Here is a 25361-nt window from a genome sequence, read left to right as displayed (position 1 = left end):
TTGAAAGAGTGGAAAAGTGGGATTGATGGAAAAGGGAGTGATGTGCCTTTTCAGATGGTGCACCTCAACAATTACTTTAGGCAAAGGCATTGCACAGACCACCATGAATGCAAAGGAATAACTGTTTTTCCTTTGACCATGCTGTGGAAAGTGGTGCCCATTCCAGAACATCCACAAAAGTGGCAGCCTTCTAGAATAGCTTCTGTGGGTGAGCATGTATTTCTTCCTTGAAAACCTTGGTTTCTGAGTGAAAGTAGAAACTATTTGGGGGGGTTTTGACAGATTTAAGACCAGCAGGGAATAGGCTCTATGAAGGAAGGGAGCACACTGAATTTTCAGTTGTAGATATTCCCCTAGGACAGTGGGGAGATAGGGATGCCTCCATCAGTGCTCCATCGCCCATGCACAACATCCAAAAGATGAAAAGGATAGACAAGGTGGCAGCTAAGCTCTGTCTCATTATCCACAGCAAAATGAGAGCCTCATTATCTCCCAAGACAGAGCATCTCTGCATTGATGCCGTCAGGAACCCCAGCCCAAGGTGCCACAGTTTGGTCCTCATTAGTTGACACATAATGCCCAAGGAGAAACCAACCCTTGAGGAATTAATTTATTTCCATTTTCCAGTCTGTCAGTCTCGTTGAAAAGATTTTGCTCACTGCATAGCGAGGTCTGTGTGACAAATTTTGACAAAATACAAGTTCGAGTGTTTTTTGGTTTCACAAGCACATGAGCTCAGTGAGAAAGAACAGACTGAGACGACAAGGAGAACAGCCAATCCTGTTATATTTGTCTTTCTTATTACTGACTTGCCATGATAAATATGGAAAATTATATTTGGCTAGAAGGAGGCTGAGAAAGGGAACAGATGGCCACCGAAAGAATACTAGAGCAGCTAATAGTCACTGGCATATTTCCGGGGTGAAAATTTAAATCTGAAGCCAAGCAGAAGCATTATCCATTTTTTCCTGATCAGGGCACTGTGTATGGAACTGCTCCTGCTATGCTCTGACTAGATGAAGGTGGGCTTCCTGAAATGCCTTCGTTGAATGGAATAAACAACTTCTATCCTCCAGTTAACAGATCTTGCAGTTATGCTGACAGAAATAGTTGACAAGGTGGGGAAAATGTTTATGTTCCTACTGTGTTTTGAGTGAGTGAGAGTGTATTTGCTATGGCTTTTTAATGTATTGCATGATTGGACACCTATACTGCATTCTTTCCATGCATTCTACAGGCTTTATTCAGTTGTGAGAAGAGAGAGAAGAGAATGCCTATTTAAATGAGGAGACAGTGGATTCTATATTTTATGTAGTTGTGTATTTAATAATTTCTAAAAGTTTAATGCATTTCTGTGGTTTCTGTGGTCAACGTAGTATTGAAAAAATCAGCTGATATTTTGGGAATTATGAAAATACATAATGATTTCTGATTTTCCAGAATGCTATATGCTCAGCACATAGTCCTTATGACTGCAGACTAGGCAGTGAACGAGGACATTGTTCTTTTTGTTTGGTGATACCTGGAATTATCAAGGTGATCCTTGATTTGAAGGGCTGGAATAGCAGGAGCTGATAGTTTGGAATTGAAGTGCAAAGTTGGAGCTGTGGGACAGGTTGAGTGCCATGGGAGTAGGACTAACAGAATGAAATGGAGAGGAATAGTAACACTTGCTGCAGTTTTTCTTTGAGTTGCATGTGCCAGAGTTAAACCAGTCACAACAGCTCAGCTGTGGACCCTGTACCAGAAGTGCAGGATGTTGCTAAAGCAGCTCTAATGTGTCACCTGGATCAAGACCATCAAATAAGCCACTGTGTGGATTAATTGATCAATCCACCTGCTCCCCATTCAGCCACCAGCAGGCACAGATCAGTTTTTCTACAGAAGAAATCTTATTCTATTTAACTGTTTGGGGGAATTTTATGAGGGTTGATCAGTTATTGATTTTAAGATGTTTTGAATAAATTGCTCAAAGAGCAACAGAGAGCTATAAACCCTTAATAACCAGGTTTTGAGAAAGAGAGACAAAAAGAATCACAATTTTCCAGGATAAAAAAAGTCATGGCTTTTTTGTCCCGGCCGATGGATAGCCTGAGGGACTGATTTTGCTTTTGCAGTGTGAAAGGAGAAATCAAAATCTTGTTAATCTTTCCCCACTGAATCAAAATCAAATGGATTTCAAATTCTGGCAGCACATCTTGGAGCTCATTCTCCTGCTTCCTTAGCTCTTACTGGGATTTAAAGACATTTGGTGAATTTTTTCATGCTTCGTTAGCAAATATAATAATGATTAAAAAATTAACAATATTTTAGTAATGCTTAGCCTTTTAAAAGGAATAAATGCCATTTTGGAGTGAAGATTCTGCAGTCTGTACAGGTATGCAAAGTCCATTGTTTCTTTGGGTTTCAGTCACAGCTGTTTCTCTCTAAAATCCTGGCTTTATATAGACTTGTAGTTACAAAAGCATGAAGTAGTTAAAAGAAACTGTCTCTAAATGAATTGGTATATTTTCATCAGCTCCAGAAACTGAAAATAAAAGCTAGATGAGAATAAAGTATGGATGAAGTGTGGGGAAAAGTACAACATGCACTAAAATTAATAGTCTTATTAAGAGCTATATTGATAAACCTGGTAGAGTTCTGAATGTGCATCCCAGACTCACCTTCATAACATGCAATTCTTACTTGAAATGCAAGAAATGTAGTTTCCATGTGGAGTGTTTTTCTGTAAAAATACTCTGGCACTAGGTTTTCCATAGGTCACCTCTAGAAATCTTTGTTGTGCTAGGCTCTAGGACAGTCACATGCAGGATGTAGAAGTCCAGTGGTTCTCTTCTGGATGTTGGTGGTTCTGGGAATGTTTTGGATTTACAGCATAATAATCCCTTACCCCTGGCAAGTTCATCTCCAGTTCCAAAAATGGGAATTACTATGTCCTGCAAAGACAGGTCTTAGTACACATCCCTTTCCTAACGTTCTCCTCTGCTTCAGAGATACCCATGACCCTTCCTCTCAAGATGTACCTAATTAGCATAATAAGGCTCAAAGTTGTTCTCAGTTTGTTCTTGATCTACCCTCTAAGCTTGAGGAAGGACTTATTTATTTGTGTTCAAATGAAAAGAAAGGACACATGAACATCACAGTTATTCAAAAGGCAGTTTCCAGCTGCTCTGCCCAACTCGAGTGGTGTCTTCATGGTTGATGGTGAGACAGGCAAAGGGCAGCATTTCCTTCATGGAGTTTTATCTCCATGTTTAGCTTGGAAATGTCTTCTGAAGGTCTCTAATCCAAACTCATATCCAAGGACGGATGTACCACCCGTCCTGAGCAACCTGCTGGACTGAGTCCAGTGGAGGGATGCCAAGATGATGAGGGATGGAGCACCTCTGCTAGGAGGAAAGACACAGAGAATTGGAATTGTTCAGTTTGGAGAAGAGAAGGCTCTGGAATGACCTAATTTCAGCTTTTCAGTGCCTGAAGGGAGCCCACAAGAAAGATGGAGAGAGACTATTTCTAAGGGCCTGGAGTGACAGGACAAGGGGCAATGGTTTCAAACTGACAGAGAGGAGGTTTAGATTGGATATTGGGAAGAAATTCTTCCCTGTGAGGGTGGGGAGGCCCTGGCACAAGTTGCCCAGAGAAGCTGTGGATGCCTGAACCCTGGAGCTCTGAGCAACCTGGGATAGTGGAAGGTGTCCCTGCCCATGGTAGGGGGTTGGAACGAGATGATCTTTAAGCTCTCTTCCAACCCAAACTCATTCTATGATTTAATGATTCAATGATTCTATGATTTTATTCCTATCTATATATATATAAAAGTGATCCCCTGGCATTGACAGTGGCACTGGATAGGCTAAAAGTCATTGCAAGGAGCAAAGACTTTATCAGCAGCAGGTACTCTGCCTGTTTAAGACTGTGTGACAGGCACAGGCCCTGGAAGGCCTGGCTGCAAAACAAATATATGAAAATACCATGCTGCTTCATTCAAGTATTTTTAATCTGCAGCTCACATCCACAAGATAATTTTGACTGTGTATTTGTTATCTTGAAACTCTAGAGTTCCTCTGTTTCTCAAGAAAATGTTGCTGTTCTACAACTTCTATAGTGGAACTGGTGTGTCTATTTGGATAAAGGTGATTTTTTTTTTTTCACTGTGAATAGAATGACAATGTGTCTCAAAACCCAGGGGACAAGAGAGCACTTTTTTTAAAACACAGTGAGGTTCACTCCAGCCTGTAGACCAGAGCTCCAAACTGCTTTAGCCACAGAGTTTTCAGTATCTAAATTATCACAAGACTTTTCAGTATCTAAATTATTGTAAAGATTTCTGCATTTCATTGCAGTTTGCTATTGGACAGAAATGTGCAATACCATGTTTATTAAAAAACTACTGAAAGCACCAGCAAAATCTTAAAAATGCTGAGCTGCTTAGCACTTTCCCCATGACTTTGTTTTTTTGTATCTGTTGCTAATACTATCTGTCCATTGGAACCAGTAGAGTTTTTCCCATATATTTCAGTAAATTTAAACATTGATTTGTGTTTAAATCACGAGCTGAATCAGTTTAATTCTGCTGTTAACAGTGGATGAGCTCACAATCTACCTTGTGGGGCAGTTTAAAGTTATCCTTCTAAGAGGACTCACTGCCAGCTTTTGAGGACATATTTAGGGATGGGAAGGGCTGCCTTCCCCTTCACTGACCACATGAGCATATCAAACCTTCTGAGAGGAAAAATAACAAAGCAAGCTGTCTCTGCACCTGCCCACAAAACAGCTGCTCAACTGGGAGAGGAATTGCTAGACCATAATGTGTCTTCAGCAGCTTTTGTGGTCCTCTCTCCTACACTGGCACAGGCATTGTCACAAAGGAAGGAAACATGGAAACCATACAGAGATTTCATGACATTTTTTTTCCAGAACAGTTTTTTATTAAAGCATCACTTCATGTTTGCAGTCTTCCCACGTGGATGCTTTTTCTCAGTCTCAACTGGCTGTTCAAGAGAGAGATCAGCTGGGATCTAACAGAGTCTTCCATCAGGTATGTGACTCTTGAACTGACTTCAAAAATATCTGAGTGCTTGTTTTCTAAGGAACCCCTTATAATAAAGGAATATGAGCAGAGACAAATCCTCCATTCCCTGCTTTCTTCCATTTCCACTGTATGACTGTCTCAAGTGCCTGCAACTATTTTGGTTTTACTGGGTTCAGTAGCATTTGAGGCACTTCTGCCAAATCACTTTGGTTTCCTGAAGCTTTCAGAAAAAGTCCACCAGGATCTAAGTTCTATGGTTTTAAAGACTTATCCGTGGTATTGGAATAAAACACTTTCTCACTGAAGTTGATTGGGTTGAGAGCTTTGTTTCTTTGCTTTTTCAGGAAAGATCAAACCTCATCTTTGTTGTCAAAAGCTCGAAAAACCTGTTTCTATCCTTGCCCAATGACAAAAATTTCACAGGTTTATAAGGGCTGTAGCCTCAGCTCTCTGGACCTTGTTCTGCATTTCACAGTGCAGAGTTGATCTACTTCAAATAATTTTTTAATCATTTACCAAAGAAGTAGTCTACCTCAAAAATTCTCTTTGCTGCTAAAAGTGGGATTTCTCTGACTTTATATATTCAAGGGTATTAGAGGTTCTAACATTCATAAAACTGTGCCCTTAAATGGCTGGCTTTAAATAACGAGTGGCATAGAAGTGTTTTGCAAACAACAAATGGGAGAGGTTAGGAAAGGCTGATAATTCTGGATTATTCCAGTGAACACAAGCACACATGGAGGTGTTCTTGTGAGGGAGCTCATGCCCTAAAATGTGCCAGGCTGCCCAATTGCCCGGACAATCTCCTCCTGCCGTTTGGTACAACCGGGAGCTGCCAGAGCACATGTGCTCGTTTCCCCTTTGCCATTAGGTGTCAGGAGCGAACTACAGACGTTTCCCAAGGTTGAAACCCCTCTGCTTTTTGTAGGTGTGACACAGAATTGCTTTGCTAGGTCGTTACATATATATTTACTTCTGCTTTCCATTTAGAGGGTCAGCCGTGGTGTTCTCTCCCTCCCACATCTGGAAGGTCAAGCAAAGCATGACTTGGCTGCAGACTCTGCAAACCCTCCCCCCTTCGAGGGCAGCCTGCCTCAAATAGCAAATAAGAGCTTGCAGAGTGTCCTCTCCTCTCTTCAGGTGAGTTATAAAGCTCTTGGACATCTTATGTTGGCCTGGTTAAACAGCCTCTCTCTAGGGACCACTGAGAGTGTCAGTGGCAAAGTGTCACAAGAGCGCTGGTGTGGGGGAACAGAGAAATCACTTAGTGTCAGTTTTTGCTCCAGTTTCTCTTTTCAACCATAGTTAAAAAGGGAAAAAAAGAAAGTAAGAACTGTAAACAGTCAACCAGAAAGTAAAAAGTCAAACCAGCACGGCTGTCTATAATGTCAGATATTTTAAAGGACACCCAACAGGAAGGTTTTGAGGTCATCTGCACTTTCACCATTCCTTTTTTCGCCTTGTTTTTCACAAATCCTGTGTCCATCCTGTCTGTACTCTTCTTCCTTTGCTGCTTCTCTCCCCAGCAAATCAGGGGCTTGCACTACTCATCATCACTACCTTTTTTACCTTTCTTTTCCAAAGGAGTCTCTTTGTTAAGAGTTTTGACAGGTTCTATGGGGCTACGATGTGAAGTCTTGTCAAATCTCTTTCACTGGAAGTCCCCACATAAAGCATTTTGTTTGGGAGGTCAAGAGTCTTATCAAATACTTTGAGTTTCAAATTGGCAGGTTGCTACTACTAAAAATTATTTCATTTGGTTAGGGGCAATTATTTCAGTTGTGTCATTGGGCAAAGCTACAAGACACAAAATAGCATAAAGGGGAACAGGTTAGTCTTCAAAATAATTTAAATTTTTTTTAAAGCTTAATTCTGTGCCCTTCCTAAATCAAATCTGCACTCAACTTCTGCAAAACTGAATGATTAACCTTTGCATGCAGAAACAAACCATCCCTCCATTTTATTTGCTGTGAAAAGGTTGGAGCCAAGCGTTTTACAGAGGGGATTGTATTGTTATTATTATTATTATTCTTTAAATGGAATTTATGGACTTATATAAGAAGTTGTGCAAACACCAGTAAGAAAGCCTCTTTCCTTGGCTTAGAAATGCCAGGGGACAGTAAACATTTTAGCCTGGATGGCATGATTATGTGCTTTCTGTTTTGGAGACCTTCTTTGTTTACCCTTCCTTAGAAATAACACAGCACTGCTGAATTAAGGGAGTGTGTGTTGGAAAGGGGAGAGGGGAGTTTTCAAGGTGCAGCTCAGCAGGATAAAAATACCTGCCTCAGCACAGACCTGAGCTGTCCAGGTGTTGCCTTGCTTTTGTACCAGTTAATACTGAAAAAAAAAAAAAAAGTAGGAAAATTAGAGACAAGTATGGAAAGATGATTTCATTTTGAAAAAAAAAACATTTTTGCTTGCACACACTTTTAACTCAAAACTCACCAGCATCAAGATGCACAAATTAAAGTGGTACCAGTCAGGACTTCTCTCAAGGAGACAGGGGCCCAGGATTGCCCACTGGTTAGTCCATATCACATCACTTGCGTTCTTGTCTTGGCAACCATGTGCTGGTTATTGAATACATCTTTTGCTCCCTTCTGACACTGAGATAGGCTGATCTTTTTTATCTCCATCCTGTCCCATTTGTATGAGTCATCAGGACTTTCTCAAGGGATGACAAATAGTAAAAACCAATTAAGGAATAATTTAGGTTTGGAGATATCTAGCCAGACCTCCCACTACAAGCAGATCAAACTTGGAGAAGGTTACTGAGGGCCTTGACCAGCTTGTCTCCGAATATTTCAAAGGGTGGAGAGTCTGTAGCTTCTCAGAGCAACCTGTTGCAATAGTGAACCACTCTCACGGTAAAAAATATTTCTCCTAATATCTAATCAGCTTTTCCTGTATGGCAACTTGTATTGGTTAGACACCTACCTTGTCCTAGAACTGTGCACCCGAGAAGGGTTTGGCTTTGCTTTCCCTGTACCATCCTGTCAAGTATCTCGGCAGCAGTGAGGTCCCTTCTGAAGCTTCCTCTTCTGCAGGGTGGACAGATGTATTTCTTGCAGCCTCTCCTTGTACATCCTGTGCTCCAGGCTCCTGACCATCTCCTGAATTCACTCCAGTTGGTCAGTGTCTTTCTTGTACTGGGAAACCCCAGACTAGACACAATGCTCCCACTGTGGTCTCACAAAAGCTGAATAGAGGGGGAGATCACTTCTCCCACCCTGCTGCTGGCTGTTCTCTTGGTTGTATTCAACCTGGAATCTGTTTGGCCTTCTTTTCTATCTCGTGCTCAGGTTGTTGTCAAGCCCTTCCCTGCAAAACTGCATCCAGTCAGTTGCCCACCAGCCTGTCCCGTTGCATGGATATATTCCTTTCCAGGTGCAGGACTTAGCATTTGTCTTTGTTCAACCTTAGAAAATGCCTGTAGCCCTCTTTTCCAGGCTGCTGAAATCCCTCTGGATGGCAGGCCTGCTATGGTCTGCATATTTGAGAGGGTAAACTCATCCATGGTCCAGGTTATTAATAAAGACGCTGCACTGCCTTCGGTATTGATCCCTGAGGAATTTCACTGCTAACCATTTGCCACTGACCACAGTCCTTGGAACCTGACCTTCCAGCTTATTTTCCATTCACATTATGATCCATTTATCCAGTTCATCTCTCACTTTTCGGGCTTCACATTCACAGTGGGAGATGGTGTCACAGGCCCTGCTCAAGTCAAAGCCTACCACGTCCACTGCTTTTCCCCCATTGTCCAAGCCAGTCACTTCATCAGAGAAAACAATCAAATTGTTCAGACACCATTTTTTGGCAAATCCATACTGGCTGTTCCACATCAGCTTCCTGTCTCTCATTTGGCTGGAAATGGTTTCCATGAGGAATTGTCCCACAGCCCTCCAAGTGACTGAGGTAAGGGTGACCAGCCTGTAGTTCCCTAAAGTCTTCTTCTTGCCTTTTTTTAAGGTAGGTGTGATGTTTGCCTTTTCCAAATGGTCAGGAACTGCTCCTGATTGCCAAGGACCTCCAAAGATGATACAGACCTGCCTTGCAATGACACTGGCCAGCCCCTTCCACACCCTCAGGCACATCCCACCTGGTCCTGCAGACATAGGTATGTCCAGCTACTTAAGTGCTCCCTGATTATCTTCCTCCACTTCATTACACAAACTGCTTCTATACTCAGGGACTTGGGAGGCCAGAGGGCAAAAATTCCCAATGAAAAGCATTGAGTACCTTGTTCTTTTCCAAATCCTTGGTCACTAGGACCCATATTCCACTGGGCAGTAGGTTCACATTTCCCTTAGCCTGTGTTTTTTTGCTGGTGATGTACTGTACAGCTAAGCTTTGACTTCCCCAATCCTTCCTGCATGTTCAGCTGGTGCCTTTTGCATGTTGCCCAGATAACCCATCCCTGCTCCCACCTTTTTTCTCTCCTTCCTGTGTTTGCCCTTGGTCAGAAGTTCCCTTTTCATCCCTGCTGGCCTTCAGCAATGTCTGTGCAACTTTCTACCTGTTAGAATGGACCCTTCTTGTGCCTTGAGGAGATTGACTTTGAAGAACAATGAGCTCTACTAATTTCCTTTGCCCTCCAGGGCAGTCTTCCATGGGTTTATGATGAGGAGATCCCTGAACAAGCCATAAGGTGCTTTCTTGAAGCACTGGGTTTGTAATTCTGTTTGTCTGTCTCACTTCTCTGATTTTAAACTCCACAATCACAAAGTCACTGCAGTCAAAGCTGCCCTTTCCTTGACCTTCACATCCTCAACCAGCTGTTCCTTGTGTGTGAGTAACTTGTCCAGCAGCTCATGTCAGGTCACCTGCATTAAGAACACGGTCCAAAAATCTCCCAGAATGATTTTGCACATCAGCAGGTACTGGGGTGACTGAATTACCATGTAAGCCTTTAGGTTATGATGGCTCTTCCCTGCTGTGCCTCATTAAAACCCTCCTTCACTAAGCCAGCAAAGCTCTTTGCAGACACTCTTGCTCTGCTTCATCAGATCAATTCTGTTTCTGCTCAGACATTCTTGTTCTTTGTCCTATAACCATAGAATGTATCCATCCATCCATCCTCCCTGTATCTTCAGCCAAGTATGGATCCACTGGATGCATCTCCAGCTGAGTCTTCTCCCTTTAGTGAAGGAATTGAAGAGAACATGGCCTGGACCCCCTCATCCAGCATCCTTGTCCCAGACTCTTCTATCTGCTTATCTGGTGCTCTTTTATCCCCTTCATCTCTTCGTGGCTCGATCCTGTAATCTGTTCTTTGTTTTCCCATTCTGGGAGTCCTGAGAACCTGTGTGTGCTGGGATCTTGGTCACCTGCTGATACAGGTGACATCCGTATGTCTTTTCTTTTGCAATTTCTTTCTTCTAGCACTTCTGCCCTCACACATTCTTTTATTTATAGAGATTTATCTTTCCACGGTCCAATACCCTCTAGTGCTATTGGCAGAATTCACTCTCTGGGTAAGCAGGACATTCTGGTCCCCAGGCTTGCTTGTTCTGTCTCAGCACAAAATTTGCAGAGAGATTACTCAACAAATTCAAAATAAATATCTTGCAGCTTTGTCTTTGAGAATATATATTTTCTAATTTTTTTTTTCTTTCTCAGCAGGAAAACGGACCTCAAGGCAATTTTTCCCAGTTTAGCCTTCCAGACAGTCTTCCTGAAAGTGACACTAGAGCCCAGACAAAACCATCAGAACTGGAAAGCACCAGCAACGGGGTCAAACTGCCTATGACAGCTTCAGGTAGAATATAACTGGACATGCTAAAAAAACTGGAGTGACAGGGAGTGTGTGCAATCAGGATACTCAGGGAGTAGAGGTTCCATGAGGAATGGTTACTGGAATGTTTAACAAACAATGTGGAGCACAAGGAATATGGATGGGCTCAGAGACTTCTAAATATGAGCACAATAAGAGAATGAATAGGCTAACACAAATATAGGAGAGAATTATGAATTATACAAAAGAATGTATATTTGTGTAAGAGTAGGTCATGGAGGTGACAGCAGTATTCTATTACAGTGATAAAACTTTTTCCCACTTGCTGGTGGCTGTGTCCCACTTTATTGGTGTGGGCTAAACTGCATTTTGGTAGTTCTCAGTTCTAGAAAGTTTCTGGCAGAGATAATCTATTTTTAGGAGGAGTCTAAGAAAAAAAAGTAGTGGCCTTTTGCTTTGAAATGGTTTAGCAGCCCTGCATTACTGGATGAAGATCTGCCACTGTTTAACAAAACACCCACACATGCATGCAACATGTTGATTTATAATGCTCCTGTCTGAATATATATCCACATTTAAATGATATAAGTGGAGGTGTTAGGGCAGCTGAAATGATTCCATGCAGGAAGAATCAGAAGTAGGAGAACCAGATTTGGTCTCCATGTAATCCCTAATGCATCTGAACTTGATATTTTTTATCAGAAAAACAAGCACTTGAAAGCTTTGGTAAACTAAACCTTACTGCCATTTTATAAATATGACAATCAAACCATTAAAAACATATATTTTTTATGCAAGCTATGAAGCTTGATGAATCTGACAGGCAACAGATGGGATTTTCAAAAACACCTAAGCACATAACTTCCCTCAGAATCAAGTAGTTTTTACCTAAGCTCTCTAAAAGTCTTGCTGACAAATGAGGAATGTAATATTTTTAGTAAAAAAAAAATAAAAATTATATATAAATTTGTACAAAATTGTAGAATGTTTGTTGGAAGGGACCTCTAACAGCTTTTCTCAGCATCCTGCTCAAAGTGGTGTGCTCTGCTGTAAAATGTTCCACTGTAAAAGCAATTTGCAATTGGGTTTCTGACATTTTATTGATTTTTGCTTTTACATTCTTGTTTTCTGATTTAGAAGCCTTGAAAAATTTTAGAAACCAGTTAACAGTCTATGAGCAAAAAGAAATTTTCAATTATACAGAGCTATGGTTTCTTGGCCTGGAAGCTAAAAAGATTGAAGGTTTGCCTGAAACCCAGAATAATAATTGTTATGATGATGAGCATGGTTCCTACTTAAAGGTAAGTGGAAAAATCATGGTTTTTATTTTCAGCTCAATAAGTTTGTAGTGACTGTGTGCCAACTCTTAAGTGTTATATATGAGATAAATGTTGTTTCTAGAAGATAAATGTGAAAAAATCATTACCAATCACTTCAAAGCTCAGAGGAGAATCTACTTTGCATTGGACTATTGGAGCATCACTTGTGATTTTCTCATTAAACCCTTGTTTAATGTAGACTTCACTTGCTACTGGTCCATCATCTTTCATAGACAGCAAACTCCCACACACAGGAGCTACTTTTAAAGCCTTATCTTTGCTGTGCTGTTTGAATCTGAACCCTTTTCTTTTCTTTTTGAAGGTTTTACATGACCACATTGCCTATCGATACGAAGTGTTGGAGGTCATTGGGAAAGGGTCCTTTGGGCAGGTGGCCAAATGCCTGGATCACAAAACCAATGAGTTAGTGGCACTGAAAATAATAAGGAATAAGAAAAGGTGAGGCATCCTTTGCCTTTAAAGCAGTACAATCATCTGTGTTGTATACAGGCAGTGACAAACCACAACGATGCGAGCAAAGCAAAATCAAACCTCCTATACAACAGGTTTTCATTAAATGCAGTGAGATCAGAGTGAAGAAAAGGGATGTCAGGGACTCAGAATTGGCCTAGACCCAGAGAAGACACAGCCTACGAAAGCAAACACAGTTTTTCCAGGCTTCCATGGAGGTCTCTATATCTGTGACACAGTTCACTCACAGCCCAGGTAACCAGCCCTGAATGACTGAGAGCTGAGAGCCTTCACTTCCCCTCAAGACCCCAAAACCACAGGAACATGCTGGGATGCTCCCCTCTCTCACTTTAATATGAAAAATTCTACACTGTGGATCCTAAGCAACCTCTTCTTCTTTTATGGCTGGTCACAAACTTTTTATTGATGTTGCCTTGAACCAGAGCCAATGAAGCAGATGAGAATGATGCTGTTGACTCCAGCAACAGAGTTTTAGCTGTTCCATTTTCCCCCCTCAGTGAACACTAAATGTAAAGACACTCTTCAAAACTGACTGTCTGACTGTGCTAGGTGTGAAATATGGCCCTGTTCAAGTAAACAGAAGAGTTCTTATGGACTTTGAAAGCACCAGGATTTTACTCTGGATGCTCATTTGAAACTTTTTCATTTAAGGGCTTTTTCAGACCAGTCAAAATAGCAGCCCTTAAGTGTTATGTAAGACTAGGAACCAACAATAATGAGTCAAAATTACAGTAGTTATCAGGGGTAAATGACACATTTTTGATCATTGTCCCACATGCCGAGCTTACAGTAAGATTGTGGTGTTTGTAACATTTATATTTCTACAAATACTACACTGAGTTAATGTTATCATTCCTGTGTCACATGGTATTGCAGATTTCACAGCCAGGCTTTGGTGGAAGTGAAGATCCTAGATGCTCTCTTGAAGAAAGACAAAGATGATACTCACAACATCATCCACATGAAGGAATACTTCTACTTTCGCAACCACTTCTGTATTTCCTTTGAACTGCTGGGGTAAAGTACATTTTCCCTTACACACACCTTACAGAGCATTTTAGACCTTGTGCCTTACAAGCTTTAATTTCTGTGTCTTCTTCTGAAGAATTGGCAGCTCTTCATGTTGCAAGAAAGGAATACTGAACACACACTGAGCCTTTTGATCACCCAAGGTGAACTGAAAAAGACTTCACACAGACAGTCACATGATACAATCCCTTATTTTCTGTGCTGTGTATTGAAGTATTCTTCCCTGAAAGACATCTGAGGAAAAGAGTAAAATGATGAGTTCAGTACTGGTAAACTTCAGGATATATAAATATGAATAATACCAAATAATTTAAAAATAAAGCTCCTTCTTGCTTTTTGATGAACCTTTGCTGCAAGACACATCTTAGGAGGAATTTTGGAGAAATTTTAGAGAAGTCAGGTAATTTTAGTCATCAACCTTGTTATAATGAGAGAATTAACCTGGAATTATGGAGGTTATCCACAGTTCCCCATCCCTTACAGTAGAGCCCCCGTTTCTACATGTGTTACAGCCTTGCTGAAGATTCAGTACCCCGTGGATGGCTTGATCTCAAAGAAACCTAAATTAATTGTGTTGTTACATGTGAGTCTGTCACTTAGAGACACACGGGGTAAGAGTTGACTCCTCTCCAGAGAAGACACAGACCAGTCTTTTCAGAAAGCTGCTATGGAAACGCAGAGGAAAATATTCATGGGACAGACACTATGTTTAACTCTTTACAGAGGAGTTGAAGACTGGTTGTCATAGAAAAATGTTTTTCTGGTAAAATTTTTATTGCCTTTAAAACATAGTGAAAACCCCTTTCATTTGTGATCTTCCTTCTCTGTCAAGTCCTGGTAAATTCAGATCCAAAGGAAAGGACCTTGGTTGAGGCCAGTGGACACACAAGGAGGGAAGACAGAAAGCTGCAGTTGTTTATGTCCTTCCAGGCACGTGGGGTCGTGCTGAGGACACCTCCTGAGATCATATTACTGAGGAAACACTGGTGCATCCCTTTAAGAGCCACCAGCCCTGTGGCCATTTCCTCCTCTGAAAAATGATCACAAATTAAGCACTTAGTACTTCATAGAGTCATAGAATCCTAGAATGGTTTGTGTTGGAAGGGACCTTAAAGATCATCCCATTCCAACCCCCCTGTCATGGGCAGGGACACCTTCCACTAGCCCAGGTTGCTCAGAGCCCCATCCAACCTGGCCTTGGACACTTCCAGGGATGGAGCAGCCACAGCTTCTCTGGGCAACCTGTGCCAGGGCCTCCCCACCCTCCCAGGGAAGACTTTCTCCCTAATATCCAATTTAAACCTCCTCTCTGTCAGTGTGAAGCTATTCCCCCTTCTCCTGTCACTCCAGGCCCTTGTGCATTCACATGCTGGCAGAAGTCAGCAACCTCATTTAAGGCCCCACTGGAAGGAGCTAAGATATGATGGTCACAGGAGGCATACAAAAACCTAACGAGACCTGAATTTATGGAGGAGTCCATCTAGAAATATTTACTGCTGATTAAAGATCTTTAGAGAAAGATGATTTACACAAGGTACCACAGCAAAGAGAAATGAGGGTGAAAGGAGACTGCAGAAAATTTATTTCAGTTCCTGAATGCTGATTGTTCTTGGTGAAAACCAGCACAGCTGCATAACATAGCACAGGGTTTAGCAAGCAGGAAAGTTCACTGTGTTACGACCCGCCCCAGAAAAAGGGGAGGGGGGTAACCCAGGTTCTTAGCAATAATTCCCTTGGGGTGGATTAGAGTGAAACAACACTGAATAATCGGTGTCTGAAGGTTTGTTTTAACAATTCTGTATCAACAGGTCTGCTAGCATTTTGGGTGTTGTCATATAACAATGTGACATACAGATAACCTTTGGAGGGGGAGGAGAAAATGCATAGGGGAGAGAAAGACAGGATAAGAGTAAGGGAGAGCAAGGAAAAAGAAAAGATGAGAGTGGAAAAAACGTATGTAGTCACTGCCCACAGGGTCCAGCAATGCAACTTGGTATGCATTCTAGGAGACTTTTGCAGGCTTTTGACTTTTGCATCATACCTCTGATGGGCAGTTGGGCCCATCCCTCCCTCCAGTGCTGAAGGTGTCAAGCCCTGAAAAGGCAGGAAGAGCTGAGTTTACCATGTTTGTTGCTGTGCCCCTCAACTCTGCCAGCATGATTGCTAATCACGAAAGGCAGGAAAAATACTGGGGGTCAAATGCCTGCAAAAGTCTCCTAGAATGCATAAATCATTAGCCATTTCAGTCTCTGGCACACTGACAGTACATCTTCAGATGTGGGAGATGTTTGGGCATATTACATGCAGAACACATTCTCCAGGAGGAAAATAGTTGTCTTTTTCTTCTTCACGAGTCCTCCCTCACGTAAGAAGAAAAGCTAAATACCCTCTAAATGCAGTGGAAACTAATCATGCCTTAAAAATAAGTTCCCCTAATCTCTTTTCTGCCTTCTGTCTTCTGTTTCTTCCATCTCCACAGAATAAATTTGTATGAGCTGATCAAAAAGAACAACTTCCAAGGTTTCAGTCTGTCTTTAATCCGACACTTCACTCGGGGTGTGCTGAGATGTTTACAAGTGCTCTACCAGGAAAGAATCATTCACTGTGATCTGAAGCCTGTAAGTACAAGCATGTCATAACCTGTTTTTCTGTACAGAATACATTAGTTCATCTTACCTTTCTTTTTATTGAAGGAACTCTAAGAAGAATCCATAAAACCTGGCAGGATATTTCTACAGAAGCTATAATTTATTCCTGCTAGTATTAGTACTACAGTTGGCTGATTTTTTCCATTGATTCAGTTCATTCACTGAAGTATTAGACAAGATTGTTTGGTAGCCAAAATGTATGCAAATATGAATCCAATTCAGGTAATGACATTTTGCTTAGAGAAAAAGAATACTTGTAAAATTAAGTGTTTTGCTATGAGGGACTTTGTAATGTTAATATTCACAAGGCAGCCTGTTATCCTGTAAAGTCTTATTTAATTTCATATGCCTAACTATAAAATTAAGTAGCCTAGTAAATGACAAAGGAATTCTGTAGAACAGTATTTAGGGTATCTACCTGTTTCTGGGGGAACATCTGCCATCCCAATTCTGCAGCTGGATCTGCTAAGTATTCCTGCTACATGAAGCATTTCCATTCTCCTTAAGCCCCAACCTTAAATTGTTGCAATTTTCTGAGATTCCCGAAGTATTTTAACTTTATTTTCATTTCAGATAAATATTTCTCTTGATTTCATTTTCAAAAGGACAAATGAACCACTAAATCAATAAGCAAGCTCTCAAATAAAAATGCAAAGGATGAAATTCTGTTCTCACTTTGCTTAACGTATCTGAATTCAGAATTCTGACAAGTCACATACTGTCTGTACCCATTGTCTTGCCAATATCTTTGCCAGATCAATCTGCAGTGAGAAGTGAGGGTTGCAAGATAACCAAAGTATCTGAATCAGAAACAATTAACCCAATGGAAATGTGTTTCCAGGTGGCCACTGAGAAGGACTGAGGTCAGCGACATCAATTAGTGTAGTCTGTATTTAAACAGAGTAACATCAGTGAAAATTTAGTGAGTTAAATAAAAGAGAATCTTGTTGTCACTCAACAATTGTACGGTTTTAAGAATTTAATTTATGTTGCCTGAAACTCACATCTGTTATCCCATCTGCCTCCTGTGATATTTCACAACATAAGGTAGAATATGGAGTTTCTCTGGATTTAAAGCTAACTAATGACTGCTTCCAAAGCCTGGCTTTCCAGCTGATCAGCTCCCTGGCATTGTGAGGGATTCAATACTAGAGACAAGAGTCCTACCATGAGCACGAAGGGATATTTATCTGCAGAAGGGGGATGCACCAAGAACCAAGAGCATCGGGGGAGTGGAATTCAGTCCTTGCCTTGACTTTCATCATTAGCAGCTTCTCCTTCCTGCCACATATCCTTTTGAGTTAATTAGCCAAGAAACTACTTTGTCATTATTTGGCACCCACCTGGGAACTGTTTAGGCCTTCAAAGCTTTGACATATAATTGTTATAAAGGTTGATAAAGGCAGCCATCTCTCTTCTGACAAGTAGAGAAGAATGTATGATCAGAAGGGAAATCAAAGGAAATCCTTGATATAGATAGATTTTTTTTCAATTAGGTTAAAGTTCAACTCTGCAGGAAGAAGCTAATAGGTTATGTTTGCTCATCAGTGCAAATATTCTTGAGTTAGTGATTTGCATTGCTTATTTTCCAGTGCTCACTGACTTAATATGGTGTTAAACCCCTCTTTTCCCTGTGATTTTATTTTTAGGAGAACATTCTATTATACCACAACGGCCAAGGTTCAGTTAAAGTTATTGATTTTGGATCAAGCTGCTATGAAGACCAAAGAGGTTTGCAGAAAAGTCAAGTTGATGTAATTTTCTTAATAAGCTTTCTCAATTTTAAATGATGTAGTTAAACTTATCTTTGCTTGGGCTAATATATTGACCTATGCCCCTAATTAGAACCTAATGAACTGGTGGTTAAGCCACTGGTGGTGGAATAAATACTGGTAGGAGACAAAAAAGACATTACCCTGCTTTTTCTTTGTCCCAAACCTGATCAGCTCCTCTACTCCTTTTGAAATCAGAATTGCACTTGCAAGAGTGGTTACTGATACAGACCTATGATGATAATCCAAATATTTCACTTAACAGAAGTTTGTGAAGTACAGAGACTCTTTCTCAGTGAGATGGTTAATTATAATTGGTACTTTTTATATAAATACAACAGGGAGGGGAATGGGAACTGTGCTTTTACTTTAGAAAGTCTAAATTCAGTTTTGGGGTTTTTTTTCTATCAAAGATTTGAATAGAATGAGCAGGAGTTAACCAGAACTAAATCTGAAAAAGGAAACGAATATATAAAATTAACCTAATAGTAAATCTCAACAGATTTACAATAGACATATTTGATTTACAATAAACACCTTGTAAAGTAAGAATGATATCATCATCAGGAAGAGAAGCAATATAATAAATAACAAATGAAACAAAAAAAACAAACCCCAAGAAGGACATCTGCATTGCATTTTATTAACTTAGAAAAACAAAACTAGTTTTAAATGGCTTAATTTTTTTTTCTTATGAAAGACTGATATTTAAGCTAAGCCAAACCTGCTAATCTATATTTTGGGATTCAGACTTTTAGATTTACATCCCAGTTTTGTAGGAGGGCGTAATCCATTTAGGTTTGCCCATGTTTGAGAAGAATGTAGTCTGAGACGCAGCCTGGAATATTTGTGGAGAGTAACAAATTGAAACACAAAATAAGTGAAAGATGGAGAATGACTGAGGAGACTCTCAGCTGGAAAAAGAAAGGCAGGAATATAGACAAAGTGACCCTTAGAGAGATAGGAATAAGAAAATAACAAAGTTTTTACACTGTAATCATGTTCAGTTGTCTGAATGTCGAGAGGTAGCAGAATTAGTTTACTCTCTCCAGTGAGTCTCAGTCTTGGAATGAGATCCTTTGGGGCTATAATATATTAATAGGGAAATCAGAAGGCAGTAGAAGATAGGTCCTACTGTCAGTGAAACCAATATTTCCTGCAGTGATAATGAAGACCTGTTGATTGATGCAAGGGGAAGACTTTCAAACAAGCAAATGAACATGGAGCGAGCTGAATCATAGCATTATCAGAACAATTCCCAGATAGAACAGTGGAAAGCAAATCACCCATTAATTTTAGGATGGGATTAGAACAAGTTTTCAGAGCCTCTGTGAGCAATCCCTGGATAGAGCAGAGATATGATGCCTGAACATGTATTTCACTCTTCTGTGAAATCTGGAATCCGCATTTCAATCCAAATGATGACATTTTGCTTCTTGTCCAATTTTCTGTTTTGATCCAGTGTACACCTATGTCCAGAGCCGGTTTTATCGCTCACCTGAAGTGATTCTTGGTCATCCTTATGCTATGGCTGTTGATATGTGGAGCTTAGGCTGTATCATAGCAGAGCTTTACACAGGCTACCCACTGTTTCCGGGAGAAAATGAGGTTGACCAGCTTGCCTGCATCATGGAGGTAACTTTTGGGATTGTCTTTTGATTTGCATGCTCATTTGGTAAACTGCAATGCCAGCAACAAAGAGAAATCTCAAGAGATAATGAAATATTGCTGTGGCCTGGCCTTTCAGGGGGAGGTTTAATGCAGCCAGCTGGCTATTTGAGAGGATGGGATCTAGCACAAAACTGATTTATTGGAACATTTCACGTGCCAAACACTGCTTTGTACACTCACTGTCTTGCTTCTGAAGGAAACATACTTTAATTCTGGATGGAGAAGTTAGGACAGAATAAGGATATCTAAGGTGAAGTAAAACCCATCCAAATTATTACAGGCCACTCTTCTCATAGAAATCAGATATGTGCTAGTCAAATGAGATGTCTTTAGTCCATAGTCCTGCTGAGAGAGATTTTTACTAGCAGTTGAGCAGTCAGCTGTGGCTCTGACTAGTAAACCTTGACAACCTCAAAGCCTCGAGTATAAACACGCTGGGTGGCCAGCACAACTGCTGCTCTACTCTCCTGCTGGAAAAACTGTTTCCTAATAGCCATTCTTCACTTCTCAAGTCACAGTTTGTGGCTGTTGCACCTTATATTGTCTGAAACTACCAAGGAGTTTGGCTCTATCATTTTTTGTAAATGTTTTCAAAGAGTTTTAAGAATGTACTGTGACATTTCCTCACCAGTACTCAGTAGAGGGGGACAATCACTGCCCTGGTCCTGCTATTTCTGATACAAAGATATGTACAGACAGCACTGAGAAATCCCTTAATTCCTTCCACAAAAATGGCACAAGAGGAAATGTTTTGTAGACATTTCACAGTCAGTTGAGACGTTCAACTTCTTTTCATAAGACGGGTAGAATACCACATCTCACCTGATGGTTTTTTTGTATCTTTATTAAATGAGGAGTAACTCTGTGAATTCATTTTCTGTGTTGAAGGTACTGGGTCTTCCACCAGCTGATTTGATTCAGGCTTCGTCAAGGAAGCGAACATTCTTTGGTAATTGCTTCTGATTGTTTGTCCTTGCTGGATCCCTCCCTGCTAATTAATCACTGGTTAATAGCACTGACAGAGAGCAGGGCTAGAGACCCTCTGCTACTTCTTAGCTGATTAAAAACTCTTTCAGGAAGGGGTATTGAGGAGAAGCAAAAAGGTATCATGAGGCCTACAAATGAACCTGATGCTGTGCTCTTCAAGTCTGATGGGCCTCTAATTGCCAAGGTGATAGGGAAGGGATTGGGAGATCCATTCCAGTTGTACTCTTAAAAAATATTGTTGTTAAAAGTGGGCTTTGGGAACTTATTTATGTTGTTCATTCCTCTGTGTATAATTTGGGTTTGGAAATTGCACAAAACAAACAAAGCAGCAAAGTGTAGGATGAAGTCCCCAGAATGTAACCAATACTGTTTGCCACAATGCTGGCAGACTATCAATCCAACAGGAAAAAACTTAGTGGGATGGATATGGATATGGATACTGTTTTTGCAACTCCTTTAAACATTTAGAGATGAATTTTATCGTAATTTATTTGAGCATGTCTTTATTTTTTTTTAAGATTCCAAAGGTTTTCCTAAATCCGTCACTAACAGCAAGGGAAAAAAGAGATGCCCAGACTCCAAGGATCTAAGCACAGTGCTGAAAACCCACGATGCTGGTTTCTTGGACTTCCTGAAAGGATGCCTAATGTGAGTTCATACGATGTGAAACAGGCTAGTTTTAACTTTGCTTTCATTCTCTTGTACCTTAAAAATCTTTGTATCTCTTGGGGTGGTGTTTTTTGTTTTTTGGGGTTTTTTTGTTGTTTGGGGTTTTTTTGGTGGAGTGTTTTTGTTTCTAGTTTGTTTTATTTAATTTCATTTTCCATATAGTAGCGCTTGTATATCCATTATTATTCACAGTTCATTGCAAATTATTGCACAGAAAGATATATTAGATTAGACCCAAGTATGAAAGAAACCTGACATGCAGTCATAGACTCACAGAATGGTTTGGGTTGGAAGGGACCTTAAAGATCATCCCATTCCAACCCCCCTGCCATGGGCAGGGACACCTTCCACTATCCCAGGTTGCTCAAAGCCCTGTCCAACCTGGGGCTGTGAAACAAAACATCATCACACTTAAAAGCAGATCATCTTCTGATGCTGGAGACTAAACTCTAAAAGCAATGCTATTTATCCAGATAAAGGTGTATCCAGATAACACAGATAACAGCAATGCACTGGCCCAAGACAATGTGTATCTGGAGATCAAAGCCTGGCTTTGTACTTAAATCTAACTCCTGTGCCAGCAGGAAGAAAGTCTTCCAACTTCCTCCAGTATGAATTATATTTGGTGCTGATTTAGCTGGTTTTGACTGGATTTTCTGTGCTAAGCCTTGGAAATGGCAGTGATACACTGTGGTATATGTATGAAAACAGCTCTTCTTTGAACATATTCTCACAAAGATCCTGCGTCAGGTTCACCTGGGTGAGATGAGGCTCTTTTTAGTTCCAATACACTGTATGTCTTCCCCTTAGCCAGGGATAAAAAGGCAGAGTATAGTCAGCCATGCCTCCACCCCATATGGTCCCATATATTTTCTAGTGTTACCTGGAACTTATGCAAGGTTAATATTTTATGTCTTCTTTAGCACTGGCTTTAAGTTTCTTTCAGCAGTTCAGTAGCACTTCCCTAAAGAAATCCTAAAGAAACTGCCAACTTGTGGTTACATGGGGGAAAAGATCATCCCACTCTGTTTCACAAGAAGGTTGCTTTTAATGTTCTCAGTTTGCTATGTCTCTATGAATCACTGATCCATTTTGGTTTGCTAGCTGAATCAGAGAGTTTAGAAAATAACTTTAGTGAAGCAAAAAACCAAACCTCGAACAGGTAATTTTGGGTCCCTACCCTAATAACACTGCATATTAAAAATGGTTTGATGCTGCAGAGGGTTTGATCAGCAAAGCACACAGCACTGAAGCAAGTTTTGAGGGATGGAGAAGATCATATAAGGTTTTTCCTTGTTTTCAGTATTATTTTGTTTCATTAAATGCCCTTATGACCAGACTTCCAGAAGACAAGACTGAATCTTTTAGCTTAAACTAATTTTCAGTTATAAATCATTCAATAACTATTTCTCTGCCACGGATTGAAGGTGGGAACCTGCCCTGCGCATGACCCCCGATGAAGCAATGAAACATTCCTGGATCCAGGAACCAAAAATATACCGAGCAAAGCAGAAAACACAGACCTTGAGGAAACTGAGTGATGGCTCTTTCTCCGCAGCAGAAAAGAAAAAGGAGAATATTCGTAAGCATGTTCTACCTGGAGAACTATATCAGTGTTTGGGATTGCATTGTATTTGGTATCATCTGTTAAATGAGGTGATAATGGATGGTCACTGAAATGTGGTGGGTGAAGGCCTTATTTCTCACTTGCCTAGAGCTGCATTCCAGATGTTAGAGCAGCTGCCAACAAGAAGGCTGGAAGTGCTAAAGATCCACCTTTTACTTACTGAGAGCAAAATACTTATGGTATCTGACATCACACCGTAGTGTATTTCACTTCCAGGCAAAAGAATGCATCAATAGGGGTTTTAAGATACCAAGGAAAATTTCCACCTGATTTGTTGTGAATTTGTACCAATCATGTTTTTTAAGAGTCTGCAGTCTTACCCTATCCTTTTATTTGTTTTTGGTTTTGTTTTTTTTTTTTTTTATTTGTTTGTTTTGTTTTGTTTCTTTGTTTGTTTGTTTTTTATTGCAGAGAATATCTGGGAAGATCCATCTGATCAAGCGGAAAGTGAACTGGCAGAAAGACTGACTCCCTTCACAGACACAAGAGAAAGTGATGTGCAGAACACCAGGAAGCATGTTATCCCGGAGAAATATTTGGAAAACCAAATGGAAAGACCTGTTCCATATGACGAAGACAGTGGTGAAACAGCTTTTCCAAAAACTTCTTTTTTTTTCCCACCAATTAAGTAGTGCACAGCACAAGCTATGACTGGCTCAGTTGCATACCTAGTATATTTTGTAGGTATTATTTGTACTCAGGAATATAAGCTGTATCTGTCTGTACATGGGCTGTGCACATTGTAAGTATATTTAATGTTCTTTTTAGCCTGAAATCATCCAGCCAACCAAAACAGAATTTGAAAACCATTCCTTTTCCTCATCTACATTCTTGTGATCGGAGATTCTTCACAACCAGCAGCAATAAAATGGAGACTGTAGAGGTGGAGAGTGGCTTATTCTTGGTATTATAACAGACTTTTTGAATTTTATATTTTCCTGGATCTAAAAGAACAAATGTGTTGACTGGAGAATCCTTTCACTTACATCAGCATATATCAGGAATAATTAATGGATAGATTATTGGATTTACTTATACATAAAAAATAAGAGAAATCAAACCCAGCATATTCACTTTCCTCCTTCTCTATCTTCCTTTTTTCTATACTGCAGCTACTGCTTGGAAACCATTTGTCACACCTTCCTAGCAGATTTAGAAATGTAAATTTAGCTCTATAGCAGCAACAAAGAAAAGTGATAATCTGAGCCCGTTTCTGTGGGGACTCCACTCAGTATTCACGTCAACAGGAAGAATGGATTAAAGCAAGATTTGGGGAAATTGTCCTTCACAGGAAGTTTAACTTCATACTATGAAAATAAAAAACTCAAACCAGATTTCTATGATCCCTATGACTTATCTGTTTAATTAATTTAAACATTTTGCTCTTTGAACAGTAGGCTGTCTTTTCATTGCATTTGTAAAGCACCCACCCCATTACAACTCCTATATTTACTGTAGCTTAGAGATAGTACTGCCATTTAAATGGAGATGATGAGAAAATTGCCCTACCAAATGCAGCTGCCACTTCACCAGTGACATTGCAGTGATCCCAAGAGAAATAAGTGTTGGTAGGTATTTGGAGTCGCCATAAGAATAAACTCCCACAGGCTCTTTGAGCAAAAGGAAAACCCAAAGGATTTGGAAATGGTCCTCAAACACTTCTAATGTAACAGGAGTAAACAAATCATCTGACGGGGTAAGAGGTGACAGCACAACCAAAGGCCATTCCTGACAAGCAGGCCAGCTTGCAGTGCCAGAATTATCTGTATCTCTGTCTTCCTTTGCAGCTGAACCCTCCCAGAAACTATAAAATACTGCCAGAATGGTGTACTGGGAAAAGTGAGTTCTGTGATGCAGCGTGTTTTGGCACAGTGTAGCCGCAGTGGGTGTACTGCAAAGTGTGGACAGAACCCTCATCACATTTCAAAGAGAGTCCCACCCCTGGTGGGGGCTGAATGAAGGCATCAGACACGTCATCAGGCTTGGGGAATATTCAGATAGAGTTTTGCAGATATTTGGAAAACACTTTATTTGCAAGTAACACAGAAGACAGGAAGCAAAAGGTTTATGATTAACTGGAAGGGTTCAAGGTGGGCTAAGAAAATAAGAATACTGATCCTAATATCAAATAACATAAAAAGTCAGATTCTTAGCCATTTGGAAGTATAATTTGTACTGTTTGGGCTCAGTTGCTACTCATTCTTCATCTGCTGTGTTACATTTCCTTCACTGCTTAGGCTGCTCCAAGTTAAAATATGTGATTCTCACAGCTGTGCACTCGTGTATTTGTCTGTTCTGCCTCAGGGGCAAAGTTTGGGATTAAGTATATCAAGGTGCCCTTGACAGCATTGCTTAGTCCTAATGAAGCTGTAAAC

General features: G+C 40.4%; 1 protein-coding gene across 2 annotated transcripts; it reads left to right on the top strand.

Annotated features, from left to right (window-relative positions):
• The first annotated feature begins 921 nt into the window (after positions 1–921).
• Positions 922–24327, top strand: DYRK4 (dual specificity tyrosine phosphorylation regulated kinase 4). Of its 2 annotated transcripts, none has more exons than XM_018086232.1 (14): positions 922–1118; positions 4955–5038; positions 6023–6172; positions 10661–10796; positions 11910–12073; positions 12414–12550; positions 13460–13600; positions 16092–16230; positions 17910–17991; positions 19495–19667; positions 20592–20652; positions 21209–21338; positions 22787–22941; positions 23398–24327. In XM_018086232.1, the coding sequence occupies exons 1-14, from the start codon at positions 1095–1097 to the stop codon at positions 23616–23618; spliced, it is 1797 nt and encodes a 598-aa protein (XP_017941721.1). In that variant the 5' UTR covers positions 922–1094; the 3' UTR covers positions 23619–24327. The 2 variants fall into 2 exon arrangements, with proteins under 2 accessions (XP_017941721.1, XP_017941720.1); XM_018086231.1 differs by having other exon boundaries at positions 10658–10796.
• Positions 24328–25361: the final 1034 nt, after the last annotated feature.

This window comes from Manacus vitellinus, unplaced genomic scaffold (genome assembly GCF_001715985.3).
Source record: "Manacus vitellinus isolate BGI_N305 unplaced genomic scaffold, ASM171598v3 scaffold_90_pilon, whole genome shotgun sequence".
In the NCBI taxonomy this organism is placed as follows: domain Eukaryota; kingdom Metazoa; phylum Chordata; class Aves; order Passeriformes; family Pipridae; genus Manacus; species Manacus vitellinus.
This window is presented reverse-complemented; position numbering and strand designations above follow the sequence as displayed.